Raw genomic sequence first — 23,249 nt, 5'->3', positions numbered from 1 at the left:
GGATAATCGTGACATGAAATTTTCATATAGTCCAATGCTTACTACATAGTGGATGTGCTAGCCGTGAACTGGGCGTTCTTGTAACGTAACCCCACTCAGAAGTAACGTTAGGTTACTACTGTAGCTAGTAATCTAATTAGCTGGACAATAGACAAGAGAGACAGACACACTGTTTAATCCATTGCTTACTCTTTTGCTCTTGTATTTTTGGTTTTGGAAAGGGTAAAGAAAAAACGCCACTCTTTATATACAGAGTATCACTCTTACTACAGCCCCATGCACACCACTTCAACATGTAGGGAAATATAAAGCTTGACAGGCCTGCCTTGCCAGTTTAAGCTGTGATTGGACAGTTGCTGTTCGGGAGAAGGCTTTAGCGAATGGTCAATTGGCCACATCCTCATTTTTTATCTGTGATGGGACATCTTGGTTGATTAGGTATGGTAGCAAGCAGCTCTTCTTGAGTGAGTTTAATAATAATTTAATGTCATTTAATTTAGATGTTTATTTATTATGATTAATTTTCTACTTACAGTGATCATGCATATCTCAGTTAAGATGTCTCATGGGAGCAGCTCTAAAAGGCAAACAGATGACACCTCGCTATCGTGTAAAAATCTGTTATGGACATACTCTGTCTTTGATCTGCCTGTTGGTTTTCACTGGAAGGAATAGGAGGGTAGCTGCTGACATGAACGGGAGCAGAGAGAGTTCTCCATATCAAAGCCCATTGACTTTAGCCTGTCCTTGTGTCTGGGCTCAGAATGCCACTGATTCTGGGAAGTACAATCTGGTGCTGGGCTTGCATTCTCGCTCATTTGCATGTCAATCTGCCGTTTTACATTCTGTGCGGCTACGCATAAAATAAGGATCCAAATTCAGGGGCTGGATTAGTTCTAGGTAAATATGGCTTGAGGAGAGAGTGTTTTTTTAAAGAAAAATATAATCTTCAATCTTGTTCCAACATAGCTTCTCAACCCCTTGTGATTTTAGAGGGAAATCAACCCAAGAGCCAAATCTCTATTACTCTGATTAGACAACTGTTCATGGCAAGTGAATTTAAACTTTTGGAGGTAAAAGCTGTGTCCCTTAGATACCTCAAATGTGTCTTTGTCTTTGTGCTGGGAAGGATTTTTTTTCTTCAAACATGGACCATCGGTGGCTGGACTGGTATGCTGAGCATTAGTTTCGCCAGTGATTTGGCCAATTAGGCCTCAGCCTGAGCTCTGCTGGGACATCTCTTAAGGAGTCTTTTCACTTATTTACCCAAGCCAGGAGAGAGGAAGAGGAGGAGCATGCTGAGAGTAATTATGCACGGCTGGGCACCCTGATTGGGTATGTTAGACTCCGTGGAAGCATGAAGGCGGGAGGAGGCCATGATAAAAAGTCTGTTGAGGAAGTCTCGGCGGAGCTGTAGGAGGCACTGGCTGAATGAGTTCGGCTATCAAACAGTGGAGGGAGGCACTGAGGGTCTGTGCTGAATGTTGTTCACCCAGTGTTGATCCCCAAACAGACCATGATGCTGAGATCTGAGCTGCATTTCAAAAGCTTCACTTGAACTTATATACTCTCTAAAGGCAGCTGAGACCAAGACAGGAAAGTTATTTTTGTTAAATCAAGCAGTGAGGAAATCTTTCAGTCAAACAATTCAGTGTCCTGGGAGTCCTACCAAGCCATAAATACAGTATCAAGGCTTTTGTCTCCTTATTTTTTGCATTAAGAGAAATTTAATTACTACTAGTCCTCGAGCGCTTTGGTCGTACAAGAACACACTTGTTTTGTCTGTGTTCTTCTCACTGGTTTGGAGTAGGAAAAAGGTGATGTCATGCGCTTCCGTCCACCACTCAGAAGTTAGCAACGTTTTAATAAAAATCAAATGGCAGTTGAGGGGCTGTGTTGCAGGGCTAGTGTCAGGCAAATCTGATCAAACCCCATACACCAACACTGTCCTGGTGAAGCAAATCAGCTGAGTTTTAAACTCCTAACAAATAGACAATATTTTTATGTTAACAGTGGATCACACGACTGCTTGAATGTGAAAGGGGTCGCTCATAGTGTTGAACCCACAGAGAATTATCACCCGACTCAGCAGTTCCCCTCAGCTATATTGAGCTTTTTAGTGTCTTTTAGCTCGTTTTGGTTTTCTGGCCCGCCAATCTCACCGCTCTCATATTGTTGTTTTTGGCCGCAGAAGGCAGCTGTTTTCAGTCAAAAAGCTCTGATATACTCATTGTACGCTACCTGCACAGCACCAAACAGACACAGTTAGCGACTAGCTACACAGTTAGCGACTAGCTGGTGAAGCCAGCAGCTAAAGAGGCAAATATTTATCTCAGAAGTTGGTGGAGACCAAAACAGAGTTAAAAGAAGAGACAATGTTGGACTTACGTTCGACTCCAAATGAATGATAATGTTGCTCCATAACTGCTGGATGTGTAAATGATCAACTATTTGCTAACCATATCAACTTATGTGATAAGTTGATAATATTTCAATGTTCTGTTCACAGCTTTTTTCCGCTGCCCCCAGGTGGCCAAAAACATCAACTGTTGCAGGTTTAAAGTTGATTTACTGTATATTTTATAATTTACATTTTATGTTGTATTGAATATTTTTACTTTTGGATTTCTGTGTTTTTAAATTGAGAGTGTCTTGGGTCAAGAATGTATTGTATAGATTCCTGTGGTTCCTATGCAGATGCTTGAAACCTGAACGGGAACTTGAACTTGTCAATTTCATTCTAAATAATGCTCACCACTATCCTTCAGCCTCGACAGAATGGAATAAAACCATAAACTGAGCTATGAACCTTCTGACAGCGTCTTTCTTGTCCCTACACAGCGATGAGGTCACTCATGTGGTGTCAGAGGACAGCCAGGCTTCATCCCTGTGGAAGTGGCTAAAGGAGCGTGCCCCGAAGAATCTACCCAACATGCATGTGTTGGACATCAGCTGGTTCACTGACAGCATGAGAGAGGGGAGACCTGTTGCTGTGGAGACCAGACACCGCATTCAGGTTTGTGTGTGTCACAAACCAGACAGCAATATCTAGATAGATATAGGGTAAGCACTAGATGGCACTACGGACCAAATAGGAAGCTTTCCATTGAGTATGTCTCCATAACATAAATGAAGTAGGCATGCACATGCAGTATTTGAGGATACACAATAATTGAATACTCTTTCATGCAGGGAATGCATATTGTGAAGGTATGTCTTCTACGTCTATGTATATAGTAAGCTTCTTCCTCCCCCTGCAAATCTATAATGTTAACCTGAGAGGGAGTTCTTACAAAGAGGACACATCTAACTTCCCTCTGCTCATATTACCACACTTCACCTTGCTGATAGCAACAGAAACATCCCCCATTTTGCGTGGGAGTGTCAAATAAACCCATCAGCCGGACGTCAGTGCTCAGAGCGACCCACTAACTGAAACACACACACATTGGCACACACGCATTTCCCATGTGGATGGCACTATAAGGGCTTGGCAGCATATGGATCCAAAATAAAGAAATATGTGGTCTCCTGTTCCTCCCACCATGGAGAGGGAAAAACACTCAACTCCTGAAGTCACATTTGCCAAGCTCTAGCTATGTTTTCTCCTAAAAGCCTGTGACAGCGTTAACGGTCACGATGACATTTGCTGCGTTTGTGCCTTCATGTGAAATATCCCCAAAACGGCTTTGTCTTGTTCTAGCGTTGATTCCACATGGCCACATGAGAGTGGCACATCAGTGGTGCACTTTTAGTCGGCGGCATCATTAAGTGACAAGGCTAATGATGCCATGCTGACATTTATTGACCCATCTCCCCAGGTAACCACACACCCACTTCTCTTCTTGTTTTGTGATGCAATTCCTCTCTGAAGCGGACGAGGTAACGCACGGTGGCATTTATTTGCGCTGCACTTCCAGTAGATTGTTTTTGTGAGTCATAAATCGATTTAAGGAGCTGCCATTTAGGGATAAAATATTCCCCAAACAGGCTACTTCTTGGGCACATTTGCATATGACTCTTCTTGATAGTCTGGAAATGCAATGTGTTTTACGATCATAAATATTCTACAGCAAGTCAGGGAGTAATTTTAAGTATTTAACCCATTGAAATGTAATATTTGTATTTGTAATGTGACATTACTTCCTGGCTTGCAGAGAGGCTGTTTAACCTGTTTAAGTGGAGAGGTGGTAAGATGAAAGAATACGCTGCTTGAAAGGAACGAAAATGGAAATGATTCAGAGTTTGCATCTGGCCTGTGAACATGTGTCTGCCTTCACTCTTCTGTTAGGAAACAGGTGGGCTGGGCGTCTGAGGAGGATGTTTGTGGGTTAGTGTGTAGATGCGTGGGTGCAGGGGCAGGCAGCCTCCCTTAAGAGGTTGAACCTCGGTGACCTTTGCCTTGCTCAGCGGCCCGAGAGTATTTCATTAACCCACCTGAGTGCACTTCTACGCCTGCGTGACAGGCATTAACATGGAGGCAGAAACAGGCCTGGAGTGTCTCTACGGTTTAGAGGAGGGCGCAGGAGTGGGCAAGGTCCTGCAATGCTTACTGTACCTTTTCATCTCAGCAGATGGTATGCTGAGAAATGGAGCTGCAGTGTGTAGACTGCACACATTAGCTTAGTTACATCTAAGCCATACAGCAAAGGTGGAGAGGACACTGGAGAGAAGGCCAGAAGGGGATACGCTGCCTCTGAGATCAGTCTGAGAGCTTTAACTTCCACAGAGTTATAGGCCTGTATAATAACTGAGCCCAGATGGGGAAAATCAACCAATGCATGCTGATGCTCAGACGTTCGTCTCCATGGACCCACAATCCCATATCGGATTAAACAAACTGCAGCTGAGGTGGAAAAGTGATGGAGAACCCCCTGTTGTATTTAGAAGGAGCGCAGTTAGGGAGTTTCTAAGACAGTTTTACTTTTGATTGGCAGAAAAATTGTGCCGTGAAATATATTCAGTTATTCATTTTTTTTTTTTTTGAGAACAGGAAAGGCTCCTGGCAGAGAATAAATGATGAACATTTTTTGAATCCCTTACTGATTGATTCAGCCCAGCAGTGTGAGAGGTACTAGCTCTTTTCATTATCTTTTAGAGACACCCCTATTCCTTCTGCAGCATCGGTCCCGGTCAACATTGGGTGGTGGCAATCTCTCCATCTTCCTCTTTCTCCTCTTCCTCCCCTCTCTGTATCATTCTCCCACCCAATCTATGGGTAATTTTATGGACACAATGTTCTCTTTTGTGATGTCTAATTGTCTCCAAGAATATTAATATTACATTGGTAATCCTTTTGACACATATATTACAAATGGGGAACCATTTCTTCATAGAATGAAAAGGCAATTTACAGGAGGCAAATTGGATGATTGCAAGCAGATTTGTAATGCCACGGGTTAGGTAGCGTAATGGATTTGGATGCCACCAGACTGTGAGATGAGTGTCATTAGCCTGTTGCCCTGGAGACACAGTCATAAAAATAACTTCTCCAAGGCAAATGGCTACATTTTTATGTAATTCAATTTGAACTCTTGGCTCTGTGCTAGTCAGGAATAGCCTTACACACGTTTACACATTTAGCTTGTCAACAATTTGCGAGAGCTCAAATGCATATATATCTGTATGTGTATGTGTGTGTTCATAAGTCTGTGTCTGTTATTTTCGTACACAGGAAACCTTGCCCACATTGGCACAAGGTTCTACACCTACTCCTGTGGCCACCATTTCTCCATACGCCTGCCAGAGACGGACAACCACAGAAAACAATAACAAGATTTTCACAGTAAGAAACTGTTATCTAACCTCACTGTGGACACAAGTGCACTTTTACTTGTTCGCCCACCTGAGGCTGTCGCTCTGACTTTGCAATGTAAAAAGCCCCTTAATCTGTTCTGCTCTAATTGGATGGCTGGCTTGCTTAACTTACCAGCGCTCTGACACAACTCTCCCCAAAATACATTAACCTGCAAATGAGTAGCATCTGCAGCTGCGGCACGTTGGAGGTGCAACAGCTGACATGCCCACGATCCCTGGCACGGGGGCTGGCACGGACACGCCCTGAGGCGCTGCGCGCTACGCCGAGATGGGCGACGGACGTGACACTCCTCACAAGCAATGATGGATCTGTCCCCCTGCCATCTGGTGGCCAGTGTGGGAGGGAGGTGTGGGGTGGGCGGCTGAGGAAGGGACGCTCAGGTTCCCACACAGATTGGGGAAGTGATTCGTCGACTGATTGGTTTATATGTTGATGAGCGTTGAAGAAAAGGGAAATAGTGTTGCATTCAGATAATGGCAAGGTGCAGCATGATAAACCAGTCAGGAAATAGGAACAAGGAAGTGTCTACATGCGGTCAATGTATTGACCAAACAAACAATAAAGCACTGTGCAAATAAGTATTGTGAGTACTACTGAAAAGATTAGCTGATCTACATAAATTAAACAACATTTTTGATAGTTGACTAATCTTTTAAAGGGCATTTATCTGTTGCTGCTTCCAGCTTCATAAATGTGAGGCTTTTCTGCCTTTCTATTTTTTGATCATTGTAAACAGAATATCTACCCAAGCAATTTAAAGACGCTCCATTGTACTCTGGGAAATTATGATGGACATTTTTCAATGTTTTCTGACATTTTATAGACTAAACAATTCATTCATAAAATAATTCATCATAAGATAACTGGCAGATTAATTCATAATAAAAAAGGAATTACTGGAAAGTTTAATAGCACTGCTGTGACCTAAAGGAACATTTACAATCTTGCTAAAAGAAGAAATAGAGAATATATGCAAAAACATCAGCATTGGTGTACTCTTTGCATTTCATTAATTTCCATTTTTGTGATCCTTCTCGGAAGCACTGTCTTTATGCCATATTTAGAATATTTAGATATTTAGAATATGAAATCGGAGGTCTGAGATGTGAAGTATCACTGTCAAACTTGTGTGTGTTTGTGTGGGAGTGTGTAAACCTACTGATGAGTTTCAGTAAGACCTATTAAGCATAGCTTACCGAGGGCCTGTGAGGCATCGGTTTCATAATGACTTTTTACCTCCCAGTGACGGTAAATGTACATAATTGATGCACACACTGTGTACCAAAATTCACCCACGTGTTCTTGCATGCATGTGTTGTCCACATGGACAGACACGCACAGATGTGCACGCCCACACACATCTCACCTGGGGAGGGCTGCTGTTCAATTTCTTATCCCCTGTTTCTTTTCACAGCATTAACTCCATAATTGGCAATCCCACTCAATTGCCCTATCCCTATGATTAACTCATTATCCCAACATCAAAGAAGACTTTCTGATTAGAGAGAAAGGTTTGTTCTAGATGTGGTCTTGAGAAAGCCACAGGTAAAACACTCCACTCAGGCAGATAAAATGCAATTACATTAAATATTTTAGACTGATAGAAATAAAAAAAAAGAAGTTTTGCCTTGTCTGTCAACCAAGTCTCTGTTCAGAAATGCACAACAGCAGACCAACAGACACAGGATATGATCTACTGCATTGTAGCAGTGCTAATGAGGGGCAAGCTGTTGATCCATGATGGTAAAGCCATCCTTGATCTATCTTGATGTCTTCTTGATTGCAAGGCACAGAAGTCATGTAATCCCTGTGAATACACGTCTAATGAAAAAGCTTTTGAGGGGACTGAGATACTTTCAAATGTGTATATCTGTGTGAGTGTATGTGTCTGTCTTTATGTTTGTATTTATGTATGTGTATATGTATGTGCATTTTTGTGCACGTCTTTGTGTTGGTATACAGTATGTGCGTGTATGTCTTTGTGATGTAGTGGCAAATTAAAAGGTTCATAATTAGCTCCTCCATTTCGGTGATCTTTGTAAGGCAAATGATAACTGATATGATCAAAAAAAGTTATTCTTTTGAATAAAAACTAAATTTTTTTTGCAAATTTGGCTCTCAGTTAATCAAGACTGTTGAGTATTTTCTGAATTCAGATTTCACAGTGTAGGAAAATTTGAATTTACAGATATACTGCAATTATACTAGCATTAGCTGGTTGGTGTCCTTGCTGTCAAGTCATGCATGTCACAGTGTTGGAAAGTGGCCAAATATGGATTACTGCTGCTCCTTCATTAATGTTGTCAATAACATGTGCTTGCAAAGTTAATTCTCACTCATTAGCAAATTAGATGTCAGTCGACAGCATTGTAGTGATGAGCGGTGGAGGAGAAGCATGTGGTGATAGACACTGGTGAGAATTTTTAACTCTAAAAACTGAACCACTTTAGCAACAAAAAGGATATGTATATGCAGCAAAGACTCACGACAAAACCACATTGTTAAATACCCTGATGTGGCTGTGGCTACATTATTCTCTGACTCCTTTCAGGCTGCTAATCTGGCTCAAACATACAGTAGTACAGTCCAGGATATGGCCAAGTAATATTTGCACTGCTGTGTGTCATGGCTAGCCAGTGTCACTGTCACCTAGCAACCACAATCATATGAGTTTGTCTTCAAGTGACATCCTGAGATTTATTTGGCTATCTTTATCTTATTTACAAAAAAGAAAGCCCCTGCCAATCCAACCTTTGCACATTTTTTCACAGTTATGTGACATTTATGTAACTTCATAAACTTTGCACAACACATAACATGTATACCAACTGAAAACTGAAAATAACATGATTTTAGATAAAGATTCCTGTAGCTTTGAAGCATCAATAGAATAATTTCCCCAAGAGGTAGGCTTATATGTCACTAATGCAGACTTCAGAGTGAATACAGAACTGCATAACTTCCACAAGAGGGGACCTTAAACTGTCTGGGACAACTATGAAGGATAATGATTTTTCCGATGGTAAGAGATGTACAGTATTCATCGTGAGCAAAATCGGGTCAGTCAATCAAATAAGAATCCCTCAGCTCATTGAAATGAAGCTCTCTCGACGCGTGTTCAGCATTGCTTTACAAGTGCAGTGGCTAATATGTGTCACACACAAAAAAAAGAAAAAAAAGTGTGTTTTGTTTATGTTACAACATTGAATATAACCAGTACTAACAAAGCAGCTATTTCTCAAAAATACGGACAGAGCTAGCAAAGCTTGTGCAACAGCTAACACATGCTAACAAAACAATGCTAGCTAACAGGCTAGCATTACAATGAAAAGCAGCTGCTCTGTTTTGTGGTTTCAGTGGGCCAAAGGGTGACGGGAAGGTTTGAGTGCTCTTTCAGAAATAAGAGAACCTCATTCAAAATCACATTGACATTTAATAATAATATTATTACAAAATTACTAAAAATCCAGCATCTCTGGAACATAACCTTTTTTTTTAACATTAGATGGTGCACTTAATTTAATTTGTTTAGACAGACAAACAAAAAACTATTTAAGAATATGTTTATTCAACCTATATTTCTGTTTTTAGTTGCTTTTAACAAACACCATTTCCCATAAGCCTTAGACCACCGCAGGTTAAATGTCACCAGCTCCACAGAATGAGGCGATATTAAAGATTATGTCATCCCACTGTAAAGTCTTTGGGCCGAGCGGGAACATGCAGGCAGGGGCAGCAGGAGAAACACTAAAGCTCATGTGCAGCGGGCTTCTCCATACACAGCTGTAATAATAGCAGAACAGAGCGGGCCGAACGGTGAAAACATTTTCAGACGGCACAGATTACAGCTATTATTCTAGGAGAAGAAGAAGAGAGCGTGGGTAGATACAGTGGATTTAAAAGAAGAAACCAAGCTACGATTGAACTGTATTTCTCATTGTATGCTAACAAATGAATCGTTGTTTGACTTTGTTAAGATCACTTTGCTAAAAGGTTTCAACTTCTAATAGGACAGTAAACCCCTGGAACAAGTTTCACTTTTCCAGAAAGATCAGTGAAAGAAACCCTCAACGAGAGATTTGAGTTACAAAAGCTAGTGGAACAGTGGCTAGACAGGAAGTGGCGTCAGGACTTTGGCTGATTGATACCACTCTCATGTCTGTGCATATATTGTGCCAGGAGATGTGTTGGAAAGGAACTGTATTGCACCAATTACTACTACGGTGTCAACCATCTCAGAGAGTTGAATACCACATCTGATATCCAATGACCATGAGAGAAATGAAGAGGAGACAGTTGTATTAAATCGTATTATTTACTCTTTAAGATGTTGAATATCAATAATCAGATACACTGTGTATATTTACCATCAAATAGATCACAAAATAGCAACTTAATAGCTGTACAGCCCTTATAATAATGCTGTTTGTGCATGCAACTATACGCGTAGAAGGAACCATTAGACAGACAGAGGAAGTGTCGGAGGAAACAACCTGCGATGATTTCAGAAAGGAGGGGAGGAGAGGAGCATCTGGGGCCAGCAGGGTGTGCTGGTGAAGGAGGAGGAAGTAGGTGGTGCAGAGAGGTGTCAGGATCAGAAAGAGAGGATGAGCATCGTCTCAGCAACAGCTCCCCAGTGAGGTGTCAATCACACACTGGCAGTGGCCCTTCATTCCACAGCCATGCACTATTGATTTATTCATCCCTGCTCCCTCTTTATCCCTCGCCATCTCCACCTCACACTCTCCCCCCGCCGTCTACCCATTCTTACTGTGCTCTCTCTCTCACTCTTGTTGTCTCTTGCTGTCTTGCTCTCGCTGTGACTGGGAACACGCACAAGTTAAGCCTACACCCTCTCTCTCTCTCTCTTTTTTATCTGCTTAGCCACGAGTCTTCTGCTGTCATAATTTCACCGTAAGCCTGACGTACGCCAACACAAAAATTGACATTTGTGTCTTGGCTGACTGATGTGCAGCATCGAAGGCCTTTTCTCTGATGGAAACACACATATATACACACACCCACAAACCAAAATACACAGGCACACGCAGTTTGTCGACTAATAAAGGAGGGATAGAAAGACTTATAGATAGAAAGACTTAGCGAGAGAAAGAGGTACAGAGAGAAAGGGCTAACCATCCTGAATTTGTTTCCCTTCAGCACAAGGCCTCCAACGCATGGATGGGAGCAACATCACGGATGAGAAGATGGGTGGATGGGGTATGGGAGCACTGAACCTTAAATGCATCAAATTGATTCCCTCCACCCCCCAATGGAGATAACATTCTCAAATTAAAGAGCAAACAGACAAAAAGCTATAAGGATCAGAAATGGGTCAACAGTGCTTGTTCAGTACTTGGTTGGTTTAAGTGTTTTGGAAAGATGTATAAAGATGTAGAAAAGGTTTTAATATTTTTGCCATGACAGCATCTTGTTAGATTTCATATCTAAAATGCATCTAACTTTCCTGCGTTTGTAGAAACAAAAGTTAAACAAACTCTTTTTCTTCATTTGAGGTAAACCTTAAAATGACACGAAGAAAATAATTCAGAATTATGTCCACTACTTATTCATTAGATATGGGATAGATAAAATCCATCTCCTTGTTGTTAAAACCCTTCTCAGTGTGTTCTCTGACCTCCTTTCCTGGTTTCTTTTTGCGCATGCAGCGAGGCGGTCTGCTGTGCGAACATGACTCGCAGGCATGTCCGTGATATCCGATGGCAGGGGGTAAATCGGCACGCTATATCAACGTCCATGCGCACCAAGTGCCCCTACCAGCCTTAGCTCCTCATTAATTAGATGAACGCATATGCAGAGTGGGTTTTTGTGCCTGCAGCACTGACTCCATGCAGCTGCTAAGACAACATGACAGTTGACAGACTGGCTGCAGAGAGTGTGTGTCTGTGTGTAAGGTCTTAAAATCCAGTTTTTCTACAGGTGACATAGTAAAACATAAATTGGGTGTTCTGCTTGAGTGTGATTTTGCCACAAGACGCAATAATTCAATTATGTCACTCCACAGGTATCAAGAAAATATCTGATTTAAAGAAATACACCATCATTTTGGGAAATTCACGTTTGCTCCCAGGAGTTAAACCTGCAATAATTATAATTTCTTTGGGCACTTGGGGGCAGCACAACGAGGTGTATGCACAACATTGACATAGATGATATGATGATTGTGTTAGCAAACAGTTGCCTATTTACACATCCAGCAGTCACAAAGCAACATTAGCATACATTTTGAGTCATGTTTCTGGCCACCTGATGAATGTCCAATATGCACTCTCCTTTTAGCTCTGTTTTGGTCTCCACCAACTCCTAAGGGAAATATGTAGCTCTTTAGCTGCTAAATGCGCCACTACGTTCACTAGCTCGTTGCTAACTTTGTCTGTCTGCCGTTTGATGCTGGGCAAGTAGTGTACAGTGCGTCTATTAGAGCTTTTTTTTTTTTTCTGAAAACAGCTTTGTGCGGCCTTAAAGTAAAGTTGATGAGAGTGGTGAGACTGAACCAAAACAGTAGTTGCGAAACAATTAGTTAAAAGATGCTAAACCTCTCTGTAGAGCCGAGGGGAACTGCAGAGTTGAGTAATATTTCTCTGGGTTTGTCACAATGAGCGACCCCTTACACAAAGTCATCCGACCCATTGTTAATAGAAATATATTAATTAGTGCAGCTTTATATAAGAAGGTTGACACAATTTTAATCTCTGTGATTTCAGTAGAGAGTCTAGGATTGTAGTTAGCTTAGTTTAGATAAAAGACTCGAAGACTGGATAAGGTATAAGGAACAAACCATGTATTGCACCTGTCATTAGATTGTTTCAACATTAATATACACCCCTGTTGTTTCTGTAGGTGACTCCAAATTAAGAACATAAGCATGTGATTGTTTTGTAGGGGTTTTACTACATGCACCTAATGTTTCCACAAGTTCTCAGGTTTTATACCTACCTTCATTTTTAGCAGGGAGTAGAGAAGGGGAATGGAAGGGTGTGGATGCTAATCAGTTTGCATTAGTTTGATCAGATTTGATTTAGCTCATTGTCCCCATAGGGCATCTTGTGTTGGGCTCACAGCACAAGACATTCTTATATTACTGTATGTTGTACTATGGATTATCTATTTTTTGTAATACATAGTTTACCCATTGTTTATTATTAGTAAGATGCCGGGAACCCCAAACCAGTATAGCCACACATATAACACACCCTGCACACTAAACACTTGCACAACACAAGTGTGCCCTGTCACCTATCCAATTACAAGCTTGCTTCTCCTGTTTGTCGCATGCTGTGAAGAGAGCCCATCTGTATGTGTGTGTGTGTTTGCTGGAATGTAAAGAGTTGTTCCCTTTCCATGTGTTGTAGTAAACGGGTCAGTGCGTCTCCTGGGTGAGCTGGACTAAAGTCTACTGCTCACTGACCTGGGGCTGCATGTCTGCACAGGACTGCGGGTGGTGCAGTGACCTCAGAGCGCGGCTTGGCTAGAGGAGAGGAAATGAAGGCATAAATATGTCCGAGTCTGTCCTGAGCACTGGTCACACTGGGCTGCATCAAGTCCAAGGACCTGGATTTAGAATTCCTCAGCTTTAGTCCCTGTAGTGGCTTTCAGTATTTGTCCTTCAAGCAAAGTGCACTGACAGACTGGTTTTATCGGCTATATGGTTTTTCACTGATATGTATTTCAGTTATTATCTTCTTCTTAAACATAACTGATTCATGCATTACATGAAGGGCAGAATAGCAGCATGCTGGAGTTAGCTTAATATGAAATTCTGTCATAAATTATTACTGACTAATATCTAAGCTCCTTGTGCTATCTATTTCTATCTATCTGTTTAGAGAAGACACTAAAGCTTCAATAATCAATATTTTAGTTATTAATGTTGAATCAAATGAATCCCTGTAATATGAAAGAGTTGCCTAAAGTGTCGATCCCACTGAAAATCAAACATTGTCTACTTTGGCCGACAACAGGACATACATAGCACCTGCCTTCCATCAGTGTTGACACTGGATCTGTTCAGCCACAGTACTTCACTGTACTTAGAAGCATCTTAACAGTCCTCACAGCTTAATGTGTCATCTTGTATTTGCTTGTGTTAAGTGCAGAAAAAAAAAATTTTGCCCAAAAGATAATGTGTGTCGCTGAAAATTGCGAGTGAAGTACAAACTGTTCTGTGGCCAGTGTAGGCAGCTGTATTAGTTAGTGTCTATTTCTTAAGATACATATCAGATGGACCACTGGGAAACGCAACATTAGAAAAAGCACAGTGTGGGGCACCCATAGGTGGCTCTGTGGGGCAAACAACACTCCACCACTGACTCAAACCAACCACACAAAAACATATTTAAGACAACCAAATCCATGGGATTTATTAACATGAAGACATACAAACAACCATGACACTAAATCAAGACAACCAAAAGAAACCAAGTCAAAACACAACAGCGACACAAAATCCCAGGCTGAGAGGTAGCAAGACCAGCAGTCCCCACGCCAGAAGCCTCTGTCTTCTGATGTTGGCACAGGAGCTTTTCTCATTCCCAGGCCAGGTGCACCTCATTTGGCAAACAGATGTAGCACACCTGGGCAGAGCTAGAGAGGACAGGAGAGGAAAAGGGACAAACAACACAGGGAACACATGCAGCCGTAACAAAAGAATAAAATAAATGACGGCTAAATTTCATTTAGCTGCTTCAGTTTCAGGGTCCTGGTATTGTGCATGCTGGATCACTGTCACACTGTCATGGCTTATTGGGACAGCTGAATAGAACAGAGTCATTGTTAATGATATTAGCAACACCTGTGCTTTCTCTGCTATGGCAAGTCAAACTGTCTGCTGTGAAATAGGGTTATTGCACAATACCTGCCCAGCGTGAAAAGGTGGTCAGATTAAGTAAAGGGCTGGAAGTAAATCAAACATTAGAACAAAGAGACCCATCTAATTTCTCAGAAGTTGGTGGACCAAACCAGGAATGAAAGGCAAGAAACTATTAAACCAAACCAAATCCAAACTTCTGTTGGAGTATACTGACGCTTGTTGGATGGCTGAAAAGCATCTGAAATGTTGGAATTTAAGGGGGGCTGAATTTCTATTATTTCTGAAACCGACAACCCATCAATCACACCCACTTCATGCAGTGATTGGCCAGGTGTGTGGAGCTGAAAGCATTTGCAGGACCTGAACTTCTCTCTCTCAAGCTCCCTCTTTTCATTCTTTACACAACTGTTTCGATCACTTTTTGTGTATAGAAATGAGTGCAACTGAAAGTGTGCATCGTTATCCCCGTATTTAAACAACGATTGCATCTTTTCTATGATCTACCCAGTATTTTAACCCCCGCCCATGTTGCTTCTACAGGTGTATTTTGTGTTATCTGCTGTTGAGCTGTATAAATGTAGAGTATATGCAGGAGAGCTTATTGCAATGTTTCTTTAATGCACCATTAGGTTGAGTTCAACAGCACACAGTGGTGTTACAATCATTACAACAAGCCCATGTCCACAACTAGACAATCTTTGAGTGCACTATGATGACATGTCTATGGTTTCATGTAGCAGTAGCTTGCTAAAATGCTGGCTGTAAGCTGGTATTATATCAAGGTGCTGTTGTTGTAAGTTTGCTTTGAAGTCATTTTAAGTTGGTTTAAATTAGCATTCATGTGAACTCTTGAAAACAGCAGCAGCATGATTGTTGTTCTCTTTGATGTAGTGGACAAATGTAATTGACCATTTCTCTTGATGGGTGTCACTTTGTTCGACTCAATCTGTTTGACCCTTTGTAGTGAGAACAGGTGACTCGCCTCTGAGAATTTCAAAATGCATTCTGTGATGCAGAAAAAAACATCATTTTGTATATGAAGCAGCTTTGCACATTGTTTCAGTCATTGTTTATCATTATATAGAAATGGACTTAACAGATCAATACCACATCAATACACAGAATTTGAATAAAGACGGTAGAAAGAAGGTAGAGGATTTTGGCCTTCCACAATAGGTTTTCTAAAAAGAACTCAAATGACAATATGGCAGTCTCTTCTTTGATGCTAATAATAAAATTTGTGGGTTGGAAAAGAATTTGTGTAGGAGGTCGACATTGTAATAACACACCAAATTAAAACGACATAGTGAGATAGCACATCTACAATTTGAAAAAAAAGACAATGCAATTATCACATTTCCCTCATTTAAAGAAGCGCATAACACAAAATGCGTGTGGGTTTTGGCAAGAAGAATACTCTGAGGATTTTCATGACACATTAGCATTTCGTGTTATGTGCTTCTATAAATGAGTGAAATGTGATAATTGTATCAAGTCACTTTTCCATGAAATTTTTTGAGTAGTTAGAGTAAATGTTCACATACTGTTCTGACCACTTATTGTTAATGTCTTTTCTGATAGTTTTTAAGCTGGTGGCTGAGCAGGAAGAACTATATCTGGCACTTTATTTCAGAGAATTCTTGCTTCAATAAAAACTAGCTCAACTTTTCAGGAAAGTGCTGCCTATTAGAAATAATGGGAGTTCTCATTTATTACAGGCACAACACTCACCTGCAGCTCTTTATTCCTCACTGCACCAACCAGACAGCAATGTCATTTGAAATGTTTTGTCATAACCCACGTAAAAATATCAACTGTTTGGCTAATGAATGGCTATACTGGTGATCCAGCTCTCCTGTGGTGACATGTTTTCCTCCACTTAGGTCCACAACAGTAGCTCTTCGCTTCAGCAGCAGCACCAACCGTGAAGCAGTCCAGCTGAACACTGTGCAAAATGTTCAGCTGCATGCCAATATCAGAAAGTGTGACAGTGAAGTTTCAAGTGTTTTTTTTCTCACTTCATTCTCTTGAAGTGCATTAACAATCCACTGGTTAAATGTTGAATGTAAATGATATAAAACTGTTCTAATCTAATTTAGTCAGTTTATATGTTAGTTACTAGGATATTTAAAACATTACAGAAGACATTAAATTAAGTGGACAGTCAGGCTTTGGACCAAGAAATAACTGATAAGGGTTTGGTGAGGATAGCGCCACCGCGTGGCCATTTACAAACAACTTCATCTATTCACTCAGAAGTCCTGAACAATGAGGTGCAGAAGCTGAAGGATTCTTCCCCCCCCGTGGTCAAACACATATCCATACATATAAGCCACACTCATTTCCACCTACACAGATTTTGAGCCATTTTGAATTTATTGCTAAACACCAGACTGAAATATCTAACTACTGCATGGATTGCCATAACATTTTGTACAGACATTCATGTTACATACTTGAGGTCTAGTATGATAGATATCTATCAACATCAGGTCAAAATTTCAGTTTGTCCAATGCTTTGGTTTATGACCAAAAACCTGCAAAACTATTGACATTCTCATCAGCTGTACTTTGTCTTTAGTGCTAATTAGCAAAGGGCAGGTACTAACGGGCCAAACTATGATGGTGAAGATGGTAAACATTATACCTGTTAAACATTAGCATGTTAGCATTGTCATTGTGAGCATGTTGCATCTTAGCATTCACCTCAAAGCACCGCTGTGCCCAAGCACAGCCTCACATAGCCACTAGCATGGCTGTAGACTCTTAGTCTGGTTTAACCTCTCCTCATGCAAATATTCAATCCAATATTTACCATATTGGACAACCCTGAAAAAAGTCATCCATTTATTTCAGTTATTCAGTTTTTTTTGATGTACCATACCATTTAGCTTGCTAACTTATTGTAGTTATGGCTTCTTTGATAGAAATTGCCATCGTTTTTACCATAATTAGTGAATGCACTGTGAAATTGCAGTTAAATTTACAGGACTTGAGCACATATCCAGTCAGAGCAATTGTAACATCGTATTGTTGGCAATATGGACAATAAGGACATTTATATATCAAATCAGTGGTCATGAGTGTGACTCACCTGAACATTTTAACTATTAATCCTTGTGATAAATCCTAGCATTCCCAGTCTTCAATTACTCTCCAAAATTCAGCCCTATTAGCACATTTTTTATTTTGATGCGGATTCACACAATATTATATTATTAAACCTGCATTAACTGATATTTTTTTTGCCACTTTGGAACAGCAGGATCAAGCTATACAACATTGAAATATTACCTTCTAAAGTTTATCTGGCAAACTTTCTAGCAAACAGTTGCCTCTTCACACATCCAGCAGATATTTTGACTTGTCATAGCAGGAAAAGCACAGGTGTAAACAACACAATTAATGATGCCTGAGTGGTTTTGTGCATGCTGGCTCACTGTCACACTGCCATGGCTTTCTGTGAAACTAGAATAGAACAGAGCCATGGTTATGTTATTGTCCTCCATGAAAATTGCTAATAGCATCAATTTAGAGTCATGTCTCTGGCCACCCGACACATGTAAGTCCATTAATAACTCTCTTTATTGCTCTGTTTGTCTCCACCAGCTCATGAAAGAAATATCTGACTCTTTAGCTGCTAAGCAGGTAGTGCACAGTGTGTTTTTTTAGAGCTTTTCGCTAAAAACAACTGCCAACAATGATAATGCTAAGAACCATGAGAGTGAATCAAAATAGTACAGTTGCGGGTAAACCAAAACAGTGCTGAGAGACACTAAAATGCTCCGTAGAGCTGCAGGGGGCTGTAGAATTGTCAGAATTGTGTTGAGTTGGCAGAGTTGTGTGCTCTCTGTATGCTCTCTAGTAAATTAATTCATTCCATAATCCTGACTGCAGCCTGTTTGAGCATTTGAACAAGGGAAAGTCCCCCCCCCCCCGTGAACAAGTGGAAAATGACAGGTTCCTGTCTGATGTTTGCCAACCTCTAATGTCTCTGTCCAGTCATCCAGAAAAAAACCCAACGTGCAGCCTGCCCTACTGTACAGTGACAGGGACAGAGACAGAGAGGAGTGATGAAGGAAGGAGGAAGGAACTAGAGGGAGTTCCGCTCCCTGTCTGGTTTCCTGTACGGGTCAGTGCATCTCACATGTGAATGCACACCTGAAACATCTTTGCTTGGTCGCGCTTTCTGTCCTGAGCTTTCTCTGTCTTTTCTTTGATTAAAAGCTTCAAAGAATTGATGATTCATGCAAGCCTTCCTATAATGCTTATTATACAAGATCTTACAGGTGTATTTTTTTCCATCTTATCTTCTCTCCCACATTGTTTTTCTTTCTCCCTTCACCTGTCCTTGCCTACCTGTCCCCATAGGATGCTTTTGAAGTGATGGCAGAGAGTTATGAATTCAACGAGATCGAGGGTCCATGCCTGGCCTTCAGGAGAGCTGCATCTGTTCTAAAGAGTCTGCCCTGGGCGGTGAAGTGCCTGGGGGCCACTCACGACCTGCCTTGCCTGGGGGAACACACTAAGGCAATCATAGAGGTAAGGCCCAGAGTCTACATGCAAAGTCCACTCAGAGTCCAGCTGACAGCCAGTCCATCTGTATTATGTATGAGTAATGTTGTCATGAATCAACAGTATTTAATTTGACAGCAAACATTTTAATGCATTAAAGTACTACATTCTTGATATGATTGCTCATATTTTGTCTTCTGAATTTGATTTTCTGACAACATAGCTAGTTTTCAGAGGATGACTCAAATTTTCAAACAAGGAGCATTTTCAAATCAAGTCTGTGTGTGCAAACAATAAATAATGCACTGTTTACTGTGATGGATTACCTCTCTCACCGCGCAACTTTCAGGTCTCTTGAATGTGATTTTCATACTGTTGTGAAATGATCTAACATCAGCGGCTGCCTTGAAGGGAGAAAGTCAATCTACACTTTGGAAAATGCATTGGAAAATGGTCAGCAGTAATGCTAAGCATAATATGATTAATGTGCTAAAACACTCAAAACCAGCAAGATGGTCATTTAATGTAGCAGTATTGACCTTTATTCACCTTTATTACGCAGTGCAACAATACTGAGAGAACTGACCAACTCCAGTATATCATAGTAACACTGACCACTTTGTAGTGGTAGTTTATGCGACAATAAAATCCCTTTGTATACATATTTGTAGCAAATTTTGCACACAGGTTTTGATGTTGGTGGGTTATATCACCTCAGTTCAAGATATTATGTGTTATTTGGCGCTTTGTCAAGTTTTCAACCTTCGCGAAGGATGGCAGCAATAGTCAGCTTGGACTCACAACAATTACAATAACTTACGTCAATAGAAACTTCTCCTCTCTTAAATGTATGTTCAGTATGTTCCAAACCAGCGATTTCCAACCTTTTTTGCACAGCGAATTGTTTTTATATTGACAATATTCTTGCAGGCTGGTGGTTATGTTCTAAACATTTGAATATATTAAAACATGTGTGCTAGCTAGTGAGTCTATGTTAGCATTAATTAATGGAATTAAAGGAAGACAACACATGCAGATTGTGTAGCTATGTGGGACCTACTAATAGCCTGTAATAGCCTATAAAGATATATAATTATTATTCAGTGTTTGCTGAACTATATTGTTTTTATGGTGGCCTGGTAGCAAGGTCCATGGCCCCACTACTGGTCTGTGTCCCAGAAGCTGGGAACAATCATTCCTCTGCGCAACAGAGCTCAATTGTTGTCCATAAACTATTGAAAACACATCAATGAGCCACATGTTCCTTCAATATGATGAACACAGGCACTGTAGTTTAGTTTTAGTCAATCCCACATACACCAACCTGTTGCTGTATATACTTACAAATGTGTATTAATCCGCAGCTGAAAATAGTCCCCAACAAATGCACTATTTACTCCAGTTTGAGGAATGTTTGTTTAAATCTACAGTGCCCAGTCATTGTAGGAAGTTAGATTTTTGTGACTCTGGGTAGCCATTAGAATCCACTCTAACTGTTGTGATTCCAAGCTGGCTGTAACTTTTAACTTTAACTTTTTTGTCTCTGAGGGGAAATTTGGAGCCAGACGGAACATAGAATATACACGGACTAGGACACAAAATACATAAAACAATAAAACTCATAAAACATAATAAAAATATGTAAAACAAATGCTAAAATCCACTCCGCAAGCTCACGTGCAACAATGTACATCAAGTGACAGCATAACATGAAATCTCAAGTACATCCAGCCATTATCATTCAACCCAGTCATCAGTGGTTAAAACATCATCACCATCATTACCCACCAATTTTATTAGACTCATCATCAGCTGACTCATCGTGAGCATTTAACATTTTGATGTTCATGAGAGATAAAAGAATGTAAGATGCTGTCCTCTGTGAGGGAGCAAGGTACAAACTTTTCTTCACTTTATGTGAGTGAGTATTTCACACTCTTTGGTGAAGTATTCCTTCAAATTTTGTGCAGATTGTTTCAGTGCGCTGTGAAGAAGAATGTAGCCGAATCTTTCTTCTTCTAACAATACCAATCTGTGCAAATATGCTATCTGGAGTTGACACTGAAGTGGAATTTCATCTTGCAGAACACATTTGCTGTGAATTATTGAAGGTTAAAAAAATTCAATGTTGAGTTCAATCTTTCAAAAAGATATCAAATAGTTTTGAAATCTCAAGTCCCAGACAGACACACTAACAAAACTTGCCACACACATGAGCACACACACACTGACAGGCATCACACAAATTTATCTCGTCTTTGGGAAAAAAAAAGTCGTATTGGGTCACTTGGCAATCATTCCCTCACCTACAGTCGTGCTTAGGGCAGAAATCATGGCGAGTTGTCAGGGAGAGTGTCAAGAAATGTTTTCTTGGAGAGAACGCCGAGTCCCTGTAGGAGAACAAGGTAAGCTCTGCAGTCCAACGATCTGACACATTAAACCTAACATACACATGGCGGATCTCAGAGCAAGTTTCAAAAACTGTCAAATCTGTCAGCACTGAGGCAGATTCATTAAACAAAATAACACACATGTCTCAGGAGACCAAATTAGACTGCCTGTAAATGACCTCTCCCTGTTGTTCTTACATGATTCAGGCGTACACCCAGCAGTGAGTTTTTTTTCGCTAGGTTGTCTCTTTAAAAACAGATTGTGGCTCAAAACAAGAAAATGACATGACACGAAAAACAAAGTGAAACCAAACAGAGTAAAAACAAAACGCTTGATGTGCCTGCGAACATCGGAGTGACACTCTGTCAGCAGCGACTGAACCGCTCGCTGCTGACTGAACATCCAAAGTGGGGAAAAGATATAAACCTACTGGCATGAAAGTCTGGGAGCACTGAGGCAGAGTTGGGGATGAATAGTCAGTATGTGTTCACTGTGTGTGTGTGAGAAATGTTGTGCATGTGAAGAAGTGTGTCTTCCCCGGAGCAGGGAGTGTGTTGAAGCATTACCCTTGCGTTTGAGGTTGGCCTTAGCTTGAGGGTTGAAAAGCAGAGGTGGATGGGTGGATGCGTCATTGAGCAGTGAAGGCTGCTTTAAACTGCACTGTACTCACAGTCTGGATCTTAGGTTCACTGGTTTGTTGATACTAGATGTCATCCCTTCATGCACAAGCTTAAAATGCACACAGATACTTATTGTGAAACACAAATATACATTCTCATTTTCAACACTAACAATTGTTACAAATTCCCCATGGAAGATGGCCGATATTAATTAGATAAATGCTGCCTGATTTTATGTCTTCACATAATGAAGACAGTTAAAATGTGACCAGCAAATTAGTGGTGCTCTACTGAGAGCGGCAGACAATTAAAAGTGGAACAAAGTTGTTTCAGCGCAAACAAAGTAAGCTGGGGAAAACATTACCATGGGCTTTTTATGAATGCCATAAAACTGGTATTAATCCCAGGTTTCACAACAACAAAGTCGTTATTTCTTGAAAAGAAATGGAAATCAGGACATGAAGAGCACCTGATAGAGCACCTGATTTAAGTGGAAAATGAGCAGCAATTTGGGGCCATTTGTTAATTGCTGATGGAACAGAAACCAAGGAAAAACTACTACTTTTATGTTTTGCAGGAGATCCTTCAATATGGCCGTTCGTTTGATGTCGAGCAAATACTCTCTGATGAAAGGTATCAAACGCTAAAGGTCAGTTGATGAAAAACAACTCCATCGTTCGTTTGCTTTCTCCATTTTGCTGCTTTGAAATAGCTGTGAAAGTGATTTGCATTTGCTATCTCTTAAGGACATAGAGCTCTTCAAGACTTTGAATGCTAACCCCTTCTGAGAAGAGCCTGTCATTTCAGAGCATGTCTTCTTGATTACGTTCTTACCTCGTTTCCTGCCAGCTGTTCACAAGTGTGTTTGGGGTTGGACCTAAGACGGCTGAGAAGTGGTACCGCAGAGGGCTGCGCTCATTCAGCGACATTCTGGCAGACCCCAGCATTCATCTAAACCGGATGCAACAAAGTGGTACATCAACATCTCACCATCTCCACTCTGCCACTCCACAAATTATAGACTGAAAATTTCAACTTGAGTTTGCTTTCAAGAAAGACTCAAAGATCCAATCGT

The 23,249-nt window shown here is 40.8% G+C and overlaps 1 protein-coding gene across 2 annotated transcripts in view; it reads left to right on the top strand.

Moving 5' to 3' along the window:
* Positions 1–23,249, top strand: part of dntt (deoxynucleotidyltransferase, terminal) — a 75,549-nt gene that overhangs the window by 3,644 nt on the left and 48,656 nt on the right. For both annotated transcript variants that reach the window (XM_044215201.1, XM_044215200.1), the window contains exons 2-6: positions 2,842–3,016; positions 5,675–5,785; positions 19,020–19,190; positions 22,752–22,823; positions 23,024–23,147. In XM_044215201.1, coding sequence (XP_044071136.1) covers positions 2,842–3,016; positions 5,675–5,785; positions 19,020–19,190; positions 22,752–22,823; positions 23,024–23,147 — 653 coding nt within the window. The remainder of the gene's footprint in view (positions 1–2,841; positions 3,017–5,674; positions 5,786–19,019; positions 19,191–22,751; positions 22,824–23,023; positions 23,148–23,249) is intronic.

This window comes from Siniperca chuatsi, linkage group LG11 (assembly GCF_020085105.1).
Source record: "Siniperca chuatsi isolate FFG_IHB_CAS linkage group LG11, ASM2008510v1, whole genome shotgun sequence".
Taxonomy (NCBI): Eukaryota; Metazoa; Chordata; class Actinopteri; order Centrarchiformes; family Sinipercidae; genus Siniperca; species Siniperca chuatsi.
The sequence above is the reverse complement of the archived record's forward strand: the minus strand, read 5'-3'. Positions and strand labels throughout refer to the sequence as shown.